This window comes from Trachypithecus francoisi, unplaced genomic scaffold, assembly GCF_009764315.1.
Source record: "Trachypithecus francoisi isolate TF-2019V2 unplaced genomic scaffold, Tfra_2.0 Lachesis_group8, whole genome shotgun sequence".
NCBI classification, from domain to species: domain Eukaryota; kingdom Metazoa; phylum Chordata; class Mammalia; order Primates; family Cercopithecidae; genus Trachypithecus; species Trachypithecus francoisi.
Genome location: NW_022681473.1, coordinates 111,393,306 through 111,413,704, shown reverse-complemented (window position 1 = coordinate 111,413,704; position 20,399 = coordinate 111,393,306). Strand labels below are relative to the sequence as shown.

General features: G+C 43.7%; 1 protein-coding gene across 1 annotated transcript in view; it reads left to right on the top strand.

Annotated features, from left to right (window-relative positions):
- The window catches only part of CLMP (CXADR like membrane protein), a 119,531-nt gene extending 105,204 nt beyond the window's left edge, over positions 1-14,327 (top strand). The window contains exons 3-7 of the mRNA XM_033207690.1: positions 1,753-1,954; positions 2,620-2,787; positions 3,255-3,377; positions 11,459-11,600; positions 12,872-14,327. Of these exons, the coding sequence (XP_033063581.1) occupies positions 1,753-1,954; positions 2,620-2,787; positions 3,255-3,377; positions 11,459-11,600; positions 12,872-13,172 (936 nt within the window). The 3' untranslated portion in view covers positions 13,173-14,327. The remainder of the gene's footprint in view (positions 1-1,752; positions 1,955-2,619; positions 2,788-3,254; positions 3,378-11,458; positions 11,601-12,871) is intronic.
- The last annotated feature ends 6,072 nt before the right edge of the window (positions 14,328-20,399 follow it).

The window sequence follows — 20,399 nt, the reverse complement described above, 5'->3', positions numbered from 1 at the left end:
CTGTAATCCCAGGACTTTGGGAAGCCGAGGAGGATGGATCACCTGAGGTCAGGAGTTTGAGACCAGCCTGACCAAAATGGTGAAACCCCGTCTCTACTAAAATAAAAAAATAGGGCCAGGCGCAGTGGTTCACGCCTGTAATCCCAACACTTTGGGAGGCCGAGGCAGGCAGATCATCTGAGGTCAGGAGTTCAAGACCAGACTGGCCAACAAGGTGAAACCCCAGCTCTACTAAAAATACAAAAATGAGCAGGGCGTGGTGGCATGCATCTGCAATCCCAGCTACTCAGGAGGCTGAGGCAGAATTGCTTGAACCCAGGAGGCAGAGGTTGCAGTGAGCCAGGATCGCACCATTGTACTCCAGACTGGGCGACAAGAGTGGGACTCCGTCTAAAAATATATACATATATGTGTGTGTGTGTGTGTGTGTGTGTGTGTGTGTGTATGTATATATGTATATATATTAGTCCGGCTTAGTGAAATAGGGCAAAGGAAGCAATCAGGTATGCATTTATCTCATGTGTGCAGAAGGGTAACTGTGAGTTCTGTCCGTCCTTTGTCCACAAGCAGTCTCCTTGTGGGCGAATTGTGCAGGAGTACTGTAAGCTTTTTTTTTTTTTTTAATCTTTGTAGCTATCTTATTTGTTATTCAGGAACAGAATGGAAGGCAGGCCAGGCATGGTGGCTCACGCCTGTAATCCCAGCACTTTGGGAGGCCAAGGTGGGGTGGATCACTTGAAGTCAGGAATTCAAGACCAGCCTGGTCAACATGGCAAAACCCTTTCTCTACCAAGAATACAAAAGTTAGCCGGCCATGGTGGTGTACACCTGTAATCCCAGCTACTCAGGAGGCTGAGGCAGGAGAACTGCTTGAACCCGGGAAGTGGAGGTTACAGTGAGTCGAGATTGCGCCACTGCACTCCAGCCTGGGCGACAGAGCGAGACTTTGTCTCAAAAATAAATAAATAAAACCAAGTAAACAGTCCTGTCTCATAGAAGTGTCTCAAATACTTTAAAAAAAAAAAAAAGGACAGGAGGCAGGTTTGCCAGGCACAGTTCCAAGCTTGACCTTCCCTTTGGCTTCCCGAGGGGTCCCGAGGTTTATTTTCCTTTCACAAGTCTATGCTTAATATACACATAGCTCTACACTTGCACATTTTCCTCCTTTCCTTGACTTAGCTATGTGAACTTCAGTATGTAACTCAAACTTAACTAAAAATGCTTCACAAATATGAAGTGTTACTATTTTTGGAAGGAGAGGCAAGGCCTAGGCAAAAGTACTGTACTTCTAACTTTTATTTAGAACAGAGGTCTTGTCGGTGGCTCATGCCTGTAATCCCAACACTTTGGGAGGCCGAGGTGAGCGGATCACGAGGTCAGAAGATCGAGACCATCCTGGCTAACACAGTGAAACCCTGTCTCTACTAAAAATACAAAAAAATCAGCCAGGCGTGGCGGTGGGAACCTGTAGTTTCAGCTACTCAGGAGGCTGAGGCAGGAGAATGCCATGAACCCAGGAGGCGGAGCTTGCAGTGAACCGAGATCGTGCCACTGCACGCCAGCCTGGGCGACAGAGTGAGACTCCATCTCAAAAAAAATAAAAATAAAAAAAGAACAGAGGTCTCTTGGACTCTTAGTCCCAGGCTTGACTATTTTGTGCCACTGGGAGTACTCTCTTTCCTCTTCTTCACACCATCAGGAAAGGCAGGCCAAGAGTTACACTGCTTGACTCTGCCACGGTCTATCCCACAGGTGATCACTTACTCCAGTCGTCACGTCTACAATAACTTGACTGAGGAACAGAAGGGCCGAGTCGCCTTTGCTTCCAATTTCCTGGCAGGAGACGCCTCCTTGCAGATTGAACCTCTGAAGCCCAGTGATGAGGGCCGGTACACCTGTAAGGTTAAGAATTCAGGGCGCTACGTGTGGAGCCATGTCATCTTAAAAGTCTTAGGTAAGATAGGATGCCAAAGTGAATGTCTACAGCTTATTTCTAAGGTATCTAAGAGGGATAGTCATATGCATCACAGTGGTACAAAAGTTCATGTTCAGTACTTTGTATTATACATTCAGAAGTCACCTCATCCAGTTCCCTGGAAAGAAATGTGTATCTTCTGTATTATAGCCATAATAAAAAATGAAAATATAAGAGCAATTTCCATAGTTGTCCATTACAAAACATAAATATTCTCTAATATTTAAGTGGGATCTTCATATTTAAGTCTCTCAGATATGATTCAAATTCACTTCTGTTTTTTGACAGCAAGAGCTACTAAGTTCTACTTAATTGCTTCCAAATTAATACACTGCTATATCAGCAAAACCATGCTCAACTTTCCTAAAGTGTCCAATAATAATGTGTCTTCTTTGAGAAGTAATGAGGCAGCCTCTGACCCAAAAATTACAACAGCACCACTGGAGTTGGGGGTATGTGTGCTTAGGGGATGGCGGTGGATGTTTTTCTGGGGGTAGTGTAAAGCAAGGCTAGTTGAATCCCCACTCAAAAGTTGACCAAAACGGATGGCTGGAGAAGCAACTCAATAGAACATAATTTTTCCATTGAATCTGGTGTTTGGGGATCTTTGAATCGTTACACTTTTGCTTGGTGGTTGTTGCCAGTGAGACCATCCAAGCCCAAGTGTGAGCTGGAAGGAGAGCTGACAGAAGGAAGTGACCTGACTTTGCAGTGTGAGTCATCCTCTGGCACAGAGCCGATTGTGTATTACTGGCAGCGAATCCGGGAGAAGGAGGGAGAGGATGAACGTCTGCCTCCCAAATCTAGGATTGGTAAGTCATCTTCCTACCAATCTATTGAGCCAACAAAACAGTCCTCCATCCATGAGCTCTGAATCAGCTTTGTCAGCAATTCACTATGTGACCTGAAATACTCTGCTGAACCTCCTGAACTTCCGTTTTTAAAATCCATTAACTAGAACAGAAAATCTGTCTTTCCTTTCCTCAAATGACATGTAACAGCAGTAAAAGAGATTAGAAGAAATGTACTACATACATCCACTGTATCTAAATATTATGTTTAGTATCCCTTAAATGGTCACAATCTTTTGTAACTTTTGAGGATGTGCTACAACTTAAAAAAAAGGTTTATCTTTATTCTCATGTTCCCAAAGCATATCTTTTCCATCATTTCATTCTTATCAAATAGTATTACAGAATCTCAGGTCAGTGACAAAGCAAAAAATAAATACAGATACCATCACTAAAGGGATTTACAGTCATTCTTTCTGCTTGTGCAGACTACAACCACCCTGGGCGAGTTCTGCTACAGAATCTTACCATGTCCTCCTCTGGACTCTACCAGTGCACAGCAGGCAACGAAGCTGGGAAGGAAAGCTGTGTGGTGCGAGTAACTGTACAGTGTAAGCATCCAAAGGGGTTTTAGTTTCATTTTTTTGTTTGGTTTTGCATTGTAGATCAATGTTAAGACATTCTAACCATGAGTAAGAGTAAGGTTAAGGTCAAAATCTTTATCTCCAGAAGGATATGGCCATCACCAAAAGAAATTCAGTAGTTGCAAAGACCACTCAACAATTGACTGGTCAGGCACAGTGGCTCATGCCTGTAATCCCAGCACTTTGGGAGGCCCAAGTGGGCAGATCTGTTGAGGTCAGGAGTTCGAGACCAGCCTGGCCAACACGGTGAAACCCCATTTCTACTAAAATACAAAAATTAGCTGGGTATGGTGGTGGGCACCTATAATCTCAGCTACTCAGGAGGTTGAGGTTGCAGTGAGCCAAGATCATGCCACTGCACTCCAGTCTGGGTGACAGACCGAGACTCCCTCTCAAAAAAAAAAAAAAAACTAGCCAGGCATGGCAGCTCACGCCTGTAATCCCAGCGCTTTGGGAGGCCAAGGCGGGTGGATCACAAGGTCAGGAGTTCAAGACCAGCCTGACCAACATGGTGAAACCCCATCTCTACTAAAAGATACAAAAAATTAGCCGAGTGTGGTGGCACACACCTGTAATCCCAGCTACTCGGGAGGCTGAGGCAGGAGAATCGCTTTAACCTGAGACGCAGAGGTTGCAGTGAGCCGAGATGGTGCCATTGCACTCCAGCCTGGACATCCAACAAAAACAAAACAAAACAAAAGAAAACACCAGTTGACTCTGTATTTACAAATATGTGAATTAACCAGCCCCCTAAAGAAATTCACTATATCTAGGAAAGTTAAAAACACCATTCCTAAAAACAAAAACAAACAAAAACCGCCAAGCTAGTTATATGCCACCTATGATTCTAGGCAAGTAGATAAGATTTCTCCCCTCCAGAGTGTTCGTGAGTCCATATATGCATGTGCACGTGCACACACACGTGTGTACACATGTTATAATCAAGCATTTGATTTGCCTCAAGTACAGATGAGAGATAGTAGCAGGTGACTAAGACCTTTAGCTGTGGATTCAGATAACTGCCTAGATTTCAGTCACAGCTACCACTAACTCTGTAGTACCTTAGGCATATTTTCCAATCTATAAAGGAGAATAACAATTAACTATCTCATAGAGTTTTTCTCTTTTTTTTTCTGGAGATAGGGTCTTGCTCTGTTGCCCACGCTGGAGTGCAGTGGTGCAATCTTGGCTCATTGCAGCCTCTGCCTCCCGGGTTCAAGTGACTCTCCTGCCTCCGCCTCCCAAGTAGCTGGAATTACAGGCACATGCCACCACACCTGGCTAATTTTTGTATTTTTGTAGAGACAGGGTTTCGCCATGTTGGCCAGGCTGGTCTCGAACTCCTGGACTTAGGCGATCCACCCTTCTTCACCTCCCAGAGTGCTGGGATTACAGGCATGCGCAATGGCACCTGGCCTCTTAGAGTTTTTCTGAAAAGCTAGTAAATGAACACATTTACTTACAACTGCCTAGGAATAGAGCTTGACATACAGTGGGTATTTGATAACATTAGCTATTATTATTATTTCTCCTTAATCAATGTAGTAACTTTAGACTTCTGAACAGAATCCTACAGCCACAAGCCATGCTTGCAGTGTTAACATTTATTTGGTGCAATAAATAGTATGCCAGGCTTATAATCTAGAGATTGAGTCTTGAAAAAAGACAGGATAAACCAAGTTGAAAGAGAAAAGGAGGCAGGGCGTGGGTATTAATCTTTTTTTTTTTTTTTTTTTTTTTGAGACCGAGTCTCGCTCTGCCGCCCAGGCTGGAGTGCAGTGGCTGGATCTCAGCTCACGGCAAGCTCCGCCTCCCGGGTTTACGCCATTCTCCTGCCTCAGCCTCCCAAGCAGCTGGGACTACAGGCGCCTGCCATGTCGCCCGGCTAGTTTTTTTTGTATTTTTTAGTAGAGACGGGGTTTCACCGTGTTAGCCAGGATGGTCTCGATCTCCTGACCTCGTGATCCGCCCGTCTCGGCCTCCCAAAGTGCTGGGATTACAGGCTTGAGCCACCGCGCCCGGCCTAATCTTTGTTAAATTGTCTTCATAACATCTTTGTTCAATTGTCTCTAATTTCTCAAATGCTCTTTGGACCACTTTTAAAATTTTCCTAGCCTCCACCCTTTTTTTTTTTATTGAGACGGCGTCTCACTCTGTCACCCAGGCTGGAATGCAATGGCGTGGTCTTGGCTCACTGCCACCTCCACCTCCCAGGTTCAAGCGATTCTCCAGCTTCAGCTTCCCGAGTAGCTGGGACTACAGGCGTGTGCCCCCACACCTGGTTAATTCTTGTATTTTTAGTAGGGACGGGGTTTCACTATGTTGGCCAGGCTGGTCTTGAACTACTGACCTCGTGAGTCACCTACCTCGGCCTCCCAAAGTGCTGGGATTACAGCCATGAGATACTACACCCAGCGCCCCCTTATTAATAAATAAAACCTTTAATTTGTCAGAATCAATATTTTACTTTTTTCAAAGTTATAATTCAACATTCTGTGCCCATTTTGGTTTAGCTGTTTTTTCATTGATTTGAAAGAGCTCTTTATTATGTATTTATATACTCTGCTTATTAGACTTTGCACTCCGGTGGTTTAAAAAATATGTCTATGTAATTATTTGCTACTTCTCCCTTCAAGAAGTATACCTTTGTCCAGGTGCAGTGGCTCACACCTGTATTCCCAACACTTTCGGAGGCCAAGGTGGGCAGATAACTTGAAGTCAGGAATTCGAGACCAGCCTGACCAACATGGTGAAACCCCATCCCTACTAAAAATAGAAAATTAGCTGGGCGTGGTGGCACATGCCTATAATCCCAGCTACTTGGGAGGCTGAGGCAGGAGAATTGCTTGAACCTGGGAGGTGGAGGTTGCAGTGAGCCTAGACTATACCGCTGCACTCCAGCCTGGGCGACAAGAGCGAAACTCCATCTCCAAAAAAAAAAAAAAAAGAAGTACACCTTCATTCTCCTCTTTTTGAGTATGATCTGAACTTAGTGACTCACTTCTGATGAATATAATGCAGCAGAAGTGATGGTATGCTGCATCTGCAAAAGAACTGCAGCTCGCTTTCTTAGATGTTAGATCTCTTAGATCTCAGATCACTCAGATCCTCTCTTAGATCACTCACTTTATAGGAAGCCAGCTGCTTTAAGAGCCTTATATAGAGGCCCACTTTTTTTGTTTTGTTGTTTTGTTTTGTTTTTTTCAGACGGAGTCTCACTCTTTCACCCAGGCTGGAGTGCAGTGGCGTGATCTCAGCTCACTGCAAGCTCCGCCTCCTGGGTTCACACCATTCTCCTGCCTCAGCCTCCTGAGTAGCTGGGACTACAGGCACCCACCACCACGCCAGGCTAATTTTTTGTATTTTTAGTAGAGATGGGGTTTCACCATGTTAGCCAGGATGGTCTTGATCTCCTGACCTCGTGATCCACCCACCTCAGCCTCCCAAAGTGCTGGGATTACAGGCATGAGCCACCGCGCCTGGCCTGACTGTTGTGTTTCTAAGAAAAGTTATCTGAAACTTGGAAATAGACAAAAGAAGTACAGAGCTGAGAAAAAAATCACCCTTTTAATTTTAAGCTATCAGTTTAGTAAATATAAAAACTGTAGAATCGATATTAGAAAGGTTATGAGGAAACACGTTCTTTTACATTTTTGACTAACATATACATTAGGAGCACAATTTAGCTTTATCTATAGATTTCTGAGGGGTAAAATACATTAAAGTAAAACTTACACAAAGAAGAAGGATAAGTGTACAACCTGATAGATTTTCTTTTTTTCTTTTTTTTTTTTTTGAGACGGAGTTTCGCTCTTGTTGCTCAGGCTGGAGTGCAATGGCACAATCTGGGCTCACCGCAACCTTCACCTTCCAGGTTCAAGTGATTCTTCTGCCTCAGCCTCCCGAGTAGTGCTTGCGCCACTACGCCCAGCTAATTTTGCATTTTTAGTAGAGATGGGGTTTTTCCATGTTGGTCAGGCTGGTCTTGAACTCCTGACCTCAGGTGATCCGCCCACCTCAGCCTCCCAAAGTGCTGGGATTACAGGTGTGACCCACAGCGCCCGGCCGACAACTTGCTAGATTTTCAGAAGTGAAGATAACTGTGTAACCAGTATCATGATTAAGAACCTGTTTCTGGCCAGGCACGGTGGCTCATGCCTGTAATCCTAGCACTCTGGGAGGCCAAGCTGGGCGCATCACATGAGTCAGGAGTTTGAGACCAGCCTGACCAACATGCCAAAACCCCAGCTCTACTAAAAATACAAAACTTAGCCGGGCAAGGTGGTGCACACCTGTAATCCCGGCTACTCGGGAGGCTGAGGTAGGAAAATCACTTGAATCTGGGAGATAGAAGTTGCAGTGAGCCGAGATCGTGCCACTGCACTCCAGCCTGGGCAACAGAGTGAGACTCTGCCTCAAAAAAAAAGAACCTGTTTCTAACTCCTGCTACCTCTCCATAATCCAGGTTTCTAACTTTATGGATTACTTTTCCTATCTCAAAACTTTAAATAAATGTAATCATTCCATTGCGTCTGGTTTCTTTCATTCCCCATTATATTTTTGAGACTCATCATTGTTGTTGCTTATAGCTAGAGTATGTTATTTTTCATTGTTTTAGGGTATTTCATTGTATAACTATACAATTAGTCATTCATTTTATTTCAGATGCGAAAGTGCATTCCATTTTATCCAGTAATATTCTGTGAACTTATCTTTTACATACATGCTCCAGGTGTCCGAATACATATGGAAAATAATGATATATTTTTTTTCTTTTTTTTTTTTTTTGAGCCGGAGTTTCACTCTTGTTGCACAGGCTGGAGTGCAATGGCGTGATCTTGGCTCACTGCAACCTCCGCCTCCCAGGTTCAAGAGCTTCTCCTGCCTCAGCCTCCTGAGCAGCTGGGATTACAGGCCCACACACCACGCCCAGCTGATTTTTGTATTTTCAGTAGAGACAGGGTCTTGCCATGTTCGCCAGGCTGGTCTCGAACTCCTGGCATCAAGTGATCCATCCGCCTCAGCTTCCCAAAGTGCTGGGAGTACAGGCATGAGCCACAGCACCCAGAGATATATTATTTTCAATTGTGAAAAATTGAAAGCGACCTAAATTTCCATTAACAGATAATCCATCTAGATTATGTGTCCTGGAGCTGGGGCAGTGGGGAAAACAGCATTCTCTATTTGAAATTACTCAGGTAAAATAACTCCATTCCTTTGAGACCTTAAATAAAAATATCCAAAGTCCAATTTCTTTAAAAAATAAAATTTTGGCTGGGCACGTGACTCACGACTGTAACTCCAACACTTTGATGGAGACGGGCGCATCACCTGAGGTCAGGAGTTTGAAACCAGCCTGACCAACATGGAGAAATCCCGTCTCTACTAAAAACACAAAATTAGCCAGGCGTGGTGGCGCATGCCTGTAACCCCAGCTACTCGGAAGGTTGAGGCAGAAGAATCGCTTGAACCCAGGAGGCAGAGGTTGCGGTGAGCCGAGATCGCGCCATTGCACTCCAGCCTGGGCAACAAGAGCGAAACTCTGCCTTAAAATTAAATAAATAATTATATCATTTTGTTTTAATAAGAATAAACAGGCTGGGTGCAGTGGCTCACACGTGAAATCCCAGCACTTTGGGAGGCCAAGGCGGGTGGATCACCTGAGGTCAGGAGTTCGAAACCAGCCTGGCTGACATGGTGAAACCCCGTCTCTACTAAAAGTATAATAATTAGCTGGCCATGGTGGTGCGCGCCTGTAATCCCAGCTACTCAGGAAACTGAGGCAGGAGAATCACTTGAACCGGGGATGCGGAGCTTGCAGTGAGCCGAGATCACGCCATTGCACTTTAACCTGGGCAACAACAGCGAAACTCCGTCTCAAAAAAAAAAAAAAAAGAATAAATAGCAAATTCTGTTGGTTATACTTCCAAAATATAGGCAACACCCATGTACTTGTTTCTATATACGTTACTTTCATCCTAGCCTAAGCCATCATCATCTTTAGCCTGCACTATTATAAGCCTCCTAGCCAATGTCCCTGCTTTCTTTCCTACTTCTCCACTATTTATTTTCCCTAGAGCAGCTATAGTGTACTGTCTCAGATACAATTCGGATTGTGTTACTCTTTTATTCCTCTCACATTAAAATCTTTGCCATGGCCTGTGTGGGCTGGTCCTTTCCTGTCTCTGTGACCTCATCTCCCTCTACTCTTCCTTGCTCACTATGCTCCAGACCCACTCACATTAATTGTACTTGCTATTTTCTGCCTGGAATGCTCTGTCCCTAGATAATCACAAGATCACCCATTATATCATGTACGCCTCAACTCAAATGTCACCTCCTCAAAGTCTTGATTACCCAAACTTAAGTGGTATCCCTCCATGACCCCTCTAAAGTTCACTCATCCAATTTCGCCCTCATGGAATTTATCCATTATCTGAAATTATCTTTATTTACTTGTTTATTATCTGTTTTCCCCTTCTGGAATGAAAACTCTACAAAAGCAGAAAACTCGCCGGTCTTCAACAATGCCTACAACTGTGCCTGGCTCAGGGTAGGCACTGAAATAAATATTTGGTATATGAAAGAGTGTGTATTACTAAACTGCAAATCATATTTACCTTAACTTCTGAAATTCTAGGATCCAATGTCAAACTCCACAGAGTCTAACATTATAAGTTATATTCCTTTTTTAAAAATCAACTTTTATTCTACTCAATTTTTTTTTTTGAGACAGTCTTGCTGGAGTGCAGTAGCATGATTTCAGCTCACTACAACCTCTGCCTTCCAGGTTCAAGCGATTCTTCTGCCTCAGCCTCCTGAATAGCTGGGATTATAGGCTTCCGCCACCATGCCCAAATAATTTTTGTATTTTTAGTAGAGATGCAGTTTTGCCATGTTGGCCAGGCCAGTCTCGAACTCCTGACCTCAAGTGATCCGCCCACATCAGCCTCCTGAAGTGCTGGGATTACAGGCGTGAGGCACTGTGCCTGGCCAAAAAATTTTTCTTACATTCCCTTTTATATGACAGGTGGGAGAAGGGAGATGTTAGAGAAAACAGGGTAAGTGGGTAGAGCCAGAGGAATGCCCAAATGTTATCCTATTAAGGCTGACAAATCTTCAGACATGGTATGATTACTCTCCTAGCCCAGTTTTATCATCTGAACCCACCCAGACTTACTCACTAAAACATGGCCACTTGGTCGGGCACGGTGGCTCACTCCTGTAATCCCAACACTTTGGGAGGCCGAGGCGGGCGGATCACGAGGTCAGGAGACTGAGACCAACTTGGCTAACACGGTGAAACCCCATCTCTACCAAAAATAGAAAAAAATTAGCGGGGCGTGGTGGCGGGCGCCTGTAGTCCCAGCTACTTGGGAGGCTGAGGCAGGAGAATGGAGTGAAGCCGGGAGGCGGAGCTTGCAGTGCGCCGAGATCGAGTCACTCACTCCAGCCTGGGGGAGAGTGAGACTCCATCTCAAAAAACAAACGAACAAAACCAAAAAAATAAAACCTGGTCACTTGCTGGCAAAGTCTGTGTGATTCAGCAACTACAACTGCAAATATATCAAGAGGGCTGGTCATACAATAAGAGAGGATAACGCAGTACTACCCATGAAGAGAAAGACCTGGAGGCCGGCGCGGTGGCTCACGCCTGTCATCCCAGCACTTTGGGAGGCTGAGACGGGCAGATCACCTGAGGTCGGGAGTTTGCGACCAGCCTGACCAACATAGAGAAACATCGTCTCTACTAAAAACACAAAACTAGCCGGGTGGTGCATGCCTGTAATCCCAGCTACTCAAGAGGTTGAGGCAGGAGAATCACTTGAATCTAGGAGGTGGAGGTTGCGGTGAGCCGAGATCGCGCCATTGCATCCCAGCCTGGGCAACAAGAACAAAACTCCGTCTCAGAAAAAAAAAAAAAAAAAACCAAAACCTAGAAATACTCATTCTGTCCAGAGCTTATGTTTTTTTTTTTTTTTTTTTGAGTTCATGTATTTCCTAGCTTATGTTTGGTTTTACTTGTGCTTTTGCTTCTGAGAAAATAGATGTACAAAGCATCGGCATGGTTGCAGGAGCAGTGACAGGCATAGTGGCTGGAGCTCTGCTGATTTTCCTCTTGGTGTGGCTGCTAATCCGAAGGAAAGACAAAGAAAGATATGAGGAAGAAGAGAGACCTAATGAAATTCGGTAAACCTCTCAAATCCCCACTTTTATGGGGCTTCTGTTTTAGGGCCAGCACTATAGTGACCAGTCAACATAAATGTTCCCCGTTTTCTCTTAACCATAAATTTGTTAAAAGGATTATCCTGGTAGGTAAGAAGTTCCAGCCTAGGGACAGAATGTATGGTTTACCTGGACTTTATTGTGAAACTGTCTTACCCTCAACAAACACTTAAAAGTTAAATTAGGCTGGGCGTGCATGGTAGCTCACGCCTGTAATCCCAGCACTTTGGGAGGCCGAGGCGGGAGGATTATTTGAGGCCAGGAGTTTGAAACCAGCCTGGTCAACATAGTTAGACTCCATCTTTACAAAAGAAAAAAAAAAAAAAGGAAAGGGCTGCGCGTAGTGGCTCACGGCTGTAATCTCAGCACTCTGGGAAGCCGAGGCGGGTGGATCACGAGGTCACGAGATCGAGACCATCCTGGCTAACAGGATGAAACCCCATCTCTACTAAAAATACAAAAAATTAGCCGGGCGTGGTGGTGGGCTCCTGTAGTCCCAGCTACTCGGGAGGCTGAGGCAGGAGAAAGGCATGAACTCGGGAGGCAGAGCTTGCAGTGAGCTGAGATCACACCACTGCACTCCAGCCTGGGCTAAAAAAAGCAAGACTCCATCTCAAAAACATAAAAAAAAATAATAATAAAATAACCAGGCATGGTGGCCCATGCTTGTGGTCCCAGCTACTCGAGAGGCTGAGATAGGAGGAGGACTTTGGCCCAGGAGTTTGAGGGCACAGTGAGCCATGATTGCACCTCTGTACTCCAGCCTGGGTGACAAAGCAAGAGCATGTCTCAGAGAAAAAAAAAAGTATGTGTGTATGTGTGTATATATATATATACACACACATACATACATACATAAAACAGTTCAATTTACATTACTTCTGATTCACTTCTACTCATAATGGGCAATGAAGAATGGGCATAGCCTATAGGCCATGAAAGGGTTTATGCAGACAAACCGTGAATCAGAAGGAGTGCTGTCTAGACCATCTCAATGGTAAGATCCTGTCCTCCCAGTGTAATAGAGTTGACCTGTAGGCTAACAAAATATACATTTGCGTGAGCCAAGCATTAAGTCTTAAGATACGAGGAAGTATCTATGTCTAAATGGTTGCCTTCTGATGGTATTATCTGAGGTTTACAGCTTGGGAAACCTCAGAAGGAAGCAATCATAGTGGAAGCAACCACAGATCTGCCAGTGTTTAAAGTTTATCTTTGCTGTTTTTTCTCTTCAGAGAAGATGCTGAAGCTCCAAAAGCCCGTCTTGTGAAACCCAGCTCCTCTTCCTCAGGCTCTCGGAGCTCACGCTCTGGTTCTTCCTCCACTCGCTCCACAGCAAATAGTGCCTCACGCAGCCAGCGGACACTGTCAACTGATGCAGCACCCCAGCCAGGGCTGGCCACCCAGGCATACAGCCTAGTGGGGCCAGAGGTGAAAGGTTCTCAACCAAAGAAAGTCCACCATACTACCATGACCAAAGCAGAAACCACACCCAGCATGACCCCCAGCCAGAGCAGAGCCTTCCAAACGGTCTGAATTAGAATGGACTTGACTCCCACACTTTCCTAGGAGTCAGGGTCTCTGGACTCTTCTCGTCTTTGGAGCTCAAGTCACCAGCCACACAACCCCCTCGAACCAGATGAGAGGTCATTTAAGTAGCAGTGAGCATTGCACAGAAGAGATTCAGATAAGCACTTTTCTTAAATGATACCAAACAAGCAAAAGGATGTAAGCTGATTCATCTCCAAAAAGGCATCTCACTGTGCCTTTAGACCAGAGTAAGGGAAAGCAGGAGTCCAAATCTATTTGTTGACCAGGACCTGTGGTTAGAAGGTTGGGGAAAGGTGAGGTGAATATACCTAAAACTTTTCACGTGGGATATTTTGTATCAGTGCTTTGATTCACAACTTTCAAGAGGAAATGGGAGGCTGTTTGTAAATTTTCTATGCATTTCTGCAAACTTATTGGATTACTGCAATTATTCAGACAGTCAAGCAGAACCCACAGCCTTATTACACCTATCTGCACCATGTACTGAGCTAACCACTTCTAAGAAACTCCAAAAAAGGAAACGTGTCTTCCATTCTGACTTAACTTCATTTGTCCTAAAGTTTGGATATTAATTTCAAGGGGAGTTGTAATAGTGGGAGATGGAGAAGAGTGAATGAGTTTCTCCCACTCTATACTTATCTCACCACTTGTATTGAGCCCAAAATAACCGAAAGGAGACGAAAATTTATGACAAAGGATTGTGAAGAGCTTTCCATCTTCAATATGTTATGAGGATTGGTGACAAACATTAGAAATATATAATGGAGCAACTGTGGATTTTCCCTCAAATCAAATGCCTCTAAGGACTTTCCTGCTAGATATTTCTGGAAGGAAAAAATACAACATGTCATTTATCAACGTCCTTAGAAAGGATTCTTCCAGAGAAAAAGGGATCTACGAATGCTGAAAGAGTAACCAACATGCCATTATAGTCTATTCTTTCTGAGAACATGTGAAACCAGAATTGCAAGACTGGGTGGACTAGAAAGGGAGATTAGATCAAACTTCTCTTAATATGTCAAGGAAGGTAGCTGGGCATAGTGCCAGGCACCTGTAGGAAAATCCAGCAGGTGGAGGTTGCAGTGAGACAAGACTGTGCCATTGCACTCCAGCCTGGGTGACAGAGCGAGACTCCATCTCCAAAAAAAAAAAAAAAAAAAAGTCAAGGAAGGATAAAAGGAAGTTCAGTATTGTACCACACTTGGAACTTCCTCCATTTCTTCCATTTTAGAAGGATGTGAACCTGGAACTTCTGATGATTCTAAGCCTTAAATTACCAAAAAGATCAGGGATTGCCAATGCTTCTAATGGCACTGCAAGTATATGCCATAATCATTCCCTCCTAAAAGTGAAAAATGAGAGAAATTCAGTATTTTCCCAGGCTCAGCCTCCAGAAGTCTAGCTCTGGACTGGAAGAAAAGGGAACTAATATTTAGGGAAGAGATAAGAATAATTAGTGGGTGGCAGGAGAGGGCTGAGCTAGTGTCTGCTAACATTTTAGTTATCAGTATCTTGGAAAGAATTAGCAAAAATAATTCACCAGGATAGCTGCTGAAGAGATGATGAATGGGAGAAGAAAGATGTTTGAGAAATAAAGAAAACAGCAGCCTCCAATACAGAACTTGCCTTTTTAATAGTTTTGACTACCCTTGATACCTACAGCACAGCCCTTCAAGGACCCTAGCACAAATGTCAACTGATCACCACTGGGAGAGTAGAAAACTTTTTTTTTTTGAGACAAAGTGTCGCTCTGTCGCCCAGGCTGAAGTGCAGTGACACCATCTCCGCTTACTACAGCCTCCGCCTCTCGGGTTCAAGCGATTCTCCTGGCTCGTCCTCCCGAGCAGCTGGGATTACAGGTGCCCGCTATCACACCCAGCTAATTTTTGTAGTTCTGGTAGAGACAGGGTTTCTCCATGTTGGCCAGGCTGGTCTTAAGCTCCTGACCTCAAGTGACCTGCCCATCCTTGGCTCCCAAAGAGCTGGGATTACAGGTGTGAGCCACTGCATCTGGCCCAGAATACTTTTTTTTTTTTTTTTTTGAGATGGAGTCTTGCTCTCATCATGCAGGCTGAAGTGCAGTGGCGCATCTCGGCTCACTGTGACCTCCACCTTCCGGGTTCAAGCGATTCTCCTTCCTCAGCCCCCCCGAGTAGCTGGGATTATAGGCGTGCGCCACCACGTATGGCTAATTTTTGTATTTTTAGTAGAGATGGGGTTTCGCCATGCTGACCAGGCTGGTCTCAAACTCCTGACCTAAGTGACCCACCCGCCTTGGCCTCAAAAAGTGCTAGGATTACAGGTGTGAGCCACCGCGCCCAGCCCAGAATACTTTTTAAAAGAACAGCAGGTTAGAAGAAAGAAAAAAATTAATGCTGAATGTGGTGACGAAAGCATGTTTCTAAAATGGGAAGCTGATGCTTAAAGAGGAAAGGACAATCTGGGATTTTGCCCCATTTCTCTGGTTTTTCACTCCTATATTTAATCTTCACAATCGTGTCATCACATAGTGCAAAAAACAAAATTTTTGTAAAGTCGCCAGGAGTCTATCTTTGGGTGAAAGTTTTTTTTTTTTTTTTTTTTTTTTTTGAGACGGAGTCTCGCTCTGTTGCCCAGGCTGGAGTGCAGTGGCCGGATCTCAGCTCACTGCAAGCTCCGCCTCCCAGGTTTACACCATTCTCCTGCCTCAGCCTCCAGGTAGCTGGGACTACAGGCGCCCGCCACCGCGCCCGGCTAGTTTTTTGTACTTTTTTAGTAGAGACGGGGTTTCACCATGTTAGCCAGGATGGTCTCGATCTCCTGACCTCGTGATCCACCCGTCTCGGCCTCCCAAAGTGCTGGGATTACAGGCTTGAGCCACCGCGCCCGGCCGGGGTGAAAGTTTTAACCTGAGTGTCTTCCTCTAAAAAAGGTGGGAAATGAGACATTGAGGAATTAACATATAAATGTCTGCTATGGGTTTAAGAGGACTGGCGTATTTGGAATGCTTCTTATACTAACACTGTCTCATTGTAAAATATAAAACCCCTTACTCTGACTACATTTTTATTCCTCTGGTAGTGTGGTATCCAGGCAACATATCACTTCTGCTATGTAATTCTGAGAATTCTCATTTCTAGAGTACCTGAGCCAAACAAATACACTATGGAGGCTGCAGCTGTATCATCACTAGCAATTTGCTCTTATCATTATTTACTACCTTTGAACCTAAGATTTCCTGCCTATGCTTTTGAAAGCAAAAATCAGTCTCCTTTGCATGAAAAAGAGCCTTAGATTTTTACACGTTAATTACCAGAAAGCTAAAATACCAGTTGACTACCCAAATTATTTTGGAAATCTATCCATAATGGAAGTCTACAACAAATGAATAAAACAGATTACACTAAGAGCTGAGAAATTCAAAGGAATTGAAGATTCTGAGAGATAAACTGTTCAAGTCTTAGCAATGATACTGCACTTCTCTTTGACAGGTTCTGGGCTTAAGTTAGAGGCCCTACTGGTTCCAAACCATATTCCACTGATTTTGCAAGTAAAATAAATTTGATTCTGAAATAGGAAACAAACAAAAAAGGAGAAATAACTAAACAGTAGAAGAAAAACTGTAGGAAGAAGATGCATACGGAATGATGTGGACGTTGAGTAACCATGTCAATAAAATATATAAACCAAACTTAAATTTGTGAAATAAGGAAGTTGGTACCTTTGTTGTTACAGTGTATAAAAACAATTTCAGAACTGCTGTTGCAAAAAGACATATATAGTTTTGCTTCCTTCTGGTGTTAAGCTGTTTATATTTCAGTTTCAGTTTTAACTTCTAAGTTGCCTTGTAGTTGGGACTGTGTTTGAGCATCACAAAAACCAAATATTTATTATGGATGCATCTGTATTAGCAATTAAAAAATAAACAAGTAAAAGTGATACTGTAGGAGAAGCTGAAGCTCATATAACCTGGACTGGAAATTTGTTTATCAGCTTGCCGCCAACAGAACAGAAGAACTCAGACTGAATATGATCTATTATTTATCAATTTCAGTCACGAATTTACCAAGTACTTTTTTCTCTCAAAAGGCAAGATGCTAGGTATAAGTTGCACAGGGGACACCAAGAGAGTTGCTGTCCTTAAGGACTTTATCAAAATTAACGAAATAATAATTACTAAGCAAGTATTTTGTGCCTAGGTGAGGTGCCAACAGAGAAGCACACACTAAGGGGTTCAAATACATCTGAAAAGTACACACTAAGAAATTCAAACACATCTGGAAAACACTTTACAGAGGTCCCTGTAAAATAACAGTGATAACAGTAATCATCACGTACTGAGCCACCGGGTGCCGGTCACGCTAAGTACATTATACATTTTGTCTCAATTTCATACTCACATCAACCCTATAAGGAAATATCTGTGTTCACATGATACAAGTGAGAAATGCAAGGCTCAAAGAGGTTAAGTCAGTAGTAGAGCCAGGATTTATTTTTACTTCTATTTTTATTTTGAGAGAGTCTCACTCAGTCGCTCAGGCTGGAGTGCAGTGGCGTGATCTCAGTTCACTGCAAGCTCCGCCTCCCGAGTTCACGCCATTCTCCTGCCTCAGCCTCCCAAGTAGCTGAGACTCCAGGTGCCCGCCACCACACTCAGCTATTTTTTTGTATTTTTAGTAGAGACGGGGTTTCACCCTGTTAGCCAGGATGGTCTTGATTTCCTGACCTCATGATCTGATTTGGGATTACAGGCGTGAGCCACCACACCCAGCCCTAGAGCCAGGATTTAAACCCAGCCACTGTTACTATATTCCATCAGAACTGACAGATCCTGATTAATCACCATCTTCCCACCTGAAATCCTCAAACCTTTACACTCAACTATAGGCTTTCTCTTCTCTTTGCTTTCTTCCTTGCCCTAAACCTTTTCACCATACTTGGGACACACTTAGCTCACTCACACAAGTCCAAATCCTTTAGTTTTCCCTTGTTCTGCAAAACAGGGTACAATTCCCAACTTTATAATTGCCTGATTTGTCTTTATATGGTAATGATGGGCTTAGATCATGCAATTTTTTTGTTGACTGTTAAGCACAGAGTATTTTGAGCACATCACGATTAAATCTGTCGAAATCATGAGAGGCAAAAAGATAAGGTGCATTGAAACTATAAAATAATAGGTACAGTTGATTCTTCAAAGATGATACAGTCATATCAATTTATGTAGGCTGGGGGTCTTGGCTCATGCCTGTAATTCCAGCACTTTGGGAGGCTGAGGTAAGTGGATCACTTGAGATCAAGAGTTCAAGACCAGCCTGGCCAAGATGGTGAAACCCCATCTCTACTAAAAATACAAAAATTAGCCGGGTGTGGTGGCATATGGAAGCAAATAATTGTAAACATAATTACTAAACATGGGGTCTTTGAACTGTATAGTTTATTTATTTATTTTTTTTGAGACACAGTCTCACTCTGTCGCCAGGCTGGAGTGCAGTGGCGTGATATCAGCTCACTGCAGCCTCCGCCTCCTAGGTTCAAGCAATTCTCCTGCCTCGGCCTCCTGAGTAGCTGGGACTAGAGGTGTGTGCCACCACACCCAGCTAATTTTTGTATTTTTAGTAGAGACAGGGTTTCAGCATGTTGGCCAGGATAGTCTCCATCTCTTGACCTCGTGATCCTCCCACCTTGGCCTCCCAAAGTGCTGGGATTACAGGTGTGAGTCACCACACCCAGCCAAAAAAAAATTTTTTAATTAAGGTGCTCTGATAAAAATTTCAACTTTAAAAAATTAAAATAGGCTGGGTATGGTGGCTGAGGCCTGTAATCTCAGCACTTTGGAAGGCTGAAGCGGGTGGATCACAACGTCAGGATTTACAGATCAGACTGACCAACATGGTGAAAACCCATCTCGACTAAAAATGCAAAATTAGCCAGGCGTGGTGGTGTGCGCCTGTAATCCCAGCTACTCATGAGGCTGAGGCAGGAGAATCGCTTGAACCTGGGAGGCGGAGGCTGCAATGAACTGAGATCACACCATTGCACTCCAGACTGGGCAACAGAGCGAGACTCTGTCTTAGATTAATAAAATAAAATAATAAGGAGCACTTTTTTTTCTTTAAGAGACAGGTTCTCACTTTGTCACCCCGGCTGGAGCTCAGTGGCACAATCACAGCTCACTACAGCCTCAACCTCCCAGGCTCAAACCATCTTCCCACCTCAGTCTCCTGAGTACCTGGGACTACAGGCACACACCAACACGCCCAGCTAATTTTTGTATTTTTTGTAGAGATGGGGTCTCCTTATGTTGCCCAGGCTGGTCTTGAACTCCTGAGCTCAAGCCATCCACCAGCTTCGGCCTCCCAAAATGCTGAGATTACAGTGCCTGGCCAAGAGCGCATTTTATACAGCACCTCCTCTCCATAGTGCAGGGGCTAAACAAGATGACTAAGAGTTTGAAAGTAGAAACCAATCTAGCCTGAGTTAGAAGCATAAGCTGTGGAATAAAATCTGATTTTGAAAAATTCAGGGTCAGCTAGGGATCTTAAGCAAATTATTTGACCTATTTGAACCTCAATTTCTTTATCTGAAAATGGGGACAATATTATCTGCCAAAAATAGTTGTGAGGGTCATGTAAGAGAATACATGTCAAATGCTTAGCATGGTGCCCTGCGTAAAGCATTGAATAAAACATCAATGGCAAGGGCTCTACTACCAGAAATACATTACAATAGGCATGAGAATGTTCTAAAGCATATAATCTGGTTTAGGAAGGCAAAGCATAATGCAAGGAAAAGATATTGGGGCTATTTTTATGTATGCTGTTCTCCAGTTGCAATAATTTATACATGGCTGCAGTTAGAAATCAAAATATTAATAACAGCTTGCATCATTCTGGTTTCAAATTTCCCTGATGCAATGCAGTACACACACTCAAGTATTTGGGCAATCAGGGCATACATATATTGCATCTTTTAGTCACGTCACTGGGTCACGGAAGGGTTGTTTTCAATATCTGAGTTTTTGAAGCAAGGAACTGTAAGTTTACTATTCTTTAATACTAATCTTTTAAAAATGCATATTTAGTAACAGTACACCACATAATCCTAATACAAATTATCCAGTGAAATTCTAAACCTTAAATTTTTTCCATTTTTTTGTTTTTTGAGACAGGGTTTTGCTCTGTCACTCAGGCTGGAGTGCAGGGGCACAATCATGGCTCACTGCAGCATCAA